Raw genomic sequence first — 2,340 nt, 5'->3', positions numbered from 1 at the left:
AAAAAAAAAAAAAAAAATTATTGTCCATGGGATATAACTTAAACCTTCTCTCACTCACAATCCTTGCAGATATTAGTAGCTGAAGTAGCTGTGGTAGCCGTAGCTGATCCTGCTTGTGCTTGCGTCTGTACCACGGCCGCCATCGCCATCTCCGTATCAACGGCACCCTCCGCCGCTTTCCCCGCCCCTTTCTTCTGTGCAAGGGCACGATCAACATGTCCTAGATCCCGCGAGGGATCAACAATGTTGCGGACAAGCGATTTTAGCTGCTTCGTTTCTGTGCGCGTTGTAGATATTAGGAAAGTGAAAACTGATTCATTCCCCTTCTGAAACTTGCCCAAATTTCTCTCTCCCTCCCTTGACCGATACCACCACTACCACTACCACTAATTAAACCACCCTCCGAGAAATTTAACATAAAACAAAAATGATAAAAAAATATATTTTAAAAAATATATAATAATGAAACATACCTGGAAACCCGCCTTCCATCTTCCGGTCCCATATCACGGTTTCCGCATCCGTGAAATCGACACTGGACTGAGACAGGACGGACACCACGAAGACGCCACCGGTGGCGGGAACGAGGGATACTTCGCCCAGCGCCGTAGAAAACGTGGAGAGCAATTCCTGAGCGAACTGCAGCATGGATCAGAGAAAAACGTCATGGTAATATTTGGAAGTGGCAACGGTTAGATCCAGGGGGAGGCGCCGATACGATAGAGAGAGAGAGAGACATACATAGGCCGCCCTGAGCAGCCATTTGCACTGCGTGCAGTACTGTATCGTCACGCGAGGTAGGTGGACGTGTGCTTTATGCGCTTCTGCTAGAGGGATGGCGGATTGCTGGTTTAGGTTTGGTTTTTCTTCCGCGTCATCTTCATTCTCATGCTGTCTCGGTTGCGGATTGTTGTTGCTATTGGAGGTTGGGGCGGTAGTAGAGGCGGGTGCGGCTAGGGCTAGGTCGGACATTCTTTCTTATCTCCTCTTTATTTAGGATTTAGCTTTATATATGTGTGTTCCCACGGGACTGAATCCCAAGGTCCTTGGTGTGTTTCAATGATTATATGGGCGAAAATATTTGATTTGGTAGACGAAAGGGCCGGATTGATTCTTATTGCCGGTGAGTATGATAGTTCGAAAAGCCGACATGACATATATTTTATATTTTAAATAAAGAACTTGGGGACCCCGGAGTGAAAAAATACAGTTCCAATTACCACCTCTAAATGCCTTTCTTCTTGTGCTGTACATACATCTCTTTTCCTTTCTTCCCTTTCTTTACGGAGTAATTTTTTTCAATCTTTCCTGTCAGCACCACAGCTCAACCTCCAGGCAGCTAGCAAACTACAGGGGACATGTTCCGAGGTTCTGCTGCACCGATGGTTTCCCCATATTGCATATATCTGTTCCAGAAGTTGATGGAAAGCTATATATAGGTACGGGGAAGTTAAGTAATAATAATTACTCCATGTGAAGTGTAGCATTCTTGAAAGAAGCAACCCGCGGCTCGCGATGAACCTGGCAAGCCGGCATTCCCGATTCTTGGACTTGGGAATTTGGACTTGGGAATAGATCGTGTATATACTCCGTACATTTGACAGGCTCCCTTCCCTTCCATTATGCTTATTTCAAGGGGGATAAATGCTGCACTGCCTGGCGGGAGCCGTGGGAAGACACAAAGAGCCGGCCTTCATAAAAGAAATATCAATTGTACAAGGAAATTGAACTCTTCACCATGGGAAAGGAGAAGGGAAAGAGAGAGAGAGAGAGACAGAGGGAGAGGGAGTGGTAAAAAATGAAGGCCTCGGACCATTCTTCTTGGTCTGGTTGAAGGACTACTTTCGTTCCTGTAGAAAAATGATGAAGAAGCCCGAGAGCGGAGCTTTTTTTCGTTTGCTCGATCCGCTGGCCAGTCGGGTGCTGGCTGGTTTGAATTAGTTCAAGCCAAGTAAATCTGGAGGGATGATACTGGTGTTTATGAATTTCGTCAGCGGCATCCCTTTTAGAAAAATGATAAAAGTTGTCCGATGGATACTACTGAGGTTTCGTGACAGGAACGGGGGTATACGGGATTGAATGGAAGGAAATAGGGAAATTTATATTGTAGTTTTCACTGTTTGCTGCCGTTTCGTCCCAAAATCTATTTTACAAGAAACGATTTGAACGATGTCGTACTCAGATCCACGACTTCACTGCCTAAGGGTTGTAAAAAAAAAAAAAAAAAATCAAAACAAAAAAAGAAGAAAAGTGAAGAGAAGAGAAAATGAAGGGGAAAAGAGAACAAATAGGGGGGGATAATAATCCAGGACAACGAACAAAGGTAACAAAGGAGAGCCG

General features: G+C 44.9%; 1 protein-coding gene across 1 annotated transcript; it reads right to left on the bottom strand.

Annotated features, from left to right (window-relative positions):
* Nucleotides 1-50: 50 nt before the first annotated feature.
* HCAG_03571 (predicted protein) lies at nucleotides 51-972 on the bottom strand (the record flags this gene model as incomplete). The annotated part of the gene is made up of 3 exons (XM_001541423.1): nucleotides 51-277; nucleotides 474-639; nucleotides 742-972. The coding sequence occupies 3 exons, from the start codon at nucleotides 970-972 to the stop codon at nucleotides 51-53; spliced, it is 624 nt and encodes a 207-aa protein (XP_001541473.1).
* Nucleotides 973-2,340: the final 1,368 nt, after the last annotated feature.

This window comes from Histoplasma capsulatum, genomic scaffold (assembly GCF_000149585.1).
Source record: "Histoplasma capsulatum NAm1 scaffold_3 genomic scaffold, whole genome shotgun sequence".
Classification (NCBI taxonomy): domain Eukaryota; kingdom Fungi; phylum Ascomycota; class Eurotiomycetes; order Onygenales; family Ajellomycetaceae; genus Histoplasma; species Histoplasma mississippiense.
Note: the sequence above shows the minus strand (reverse complement) of the source record. Positions and strands in the feature narration are given on the sequence as shown.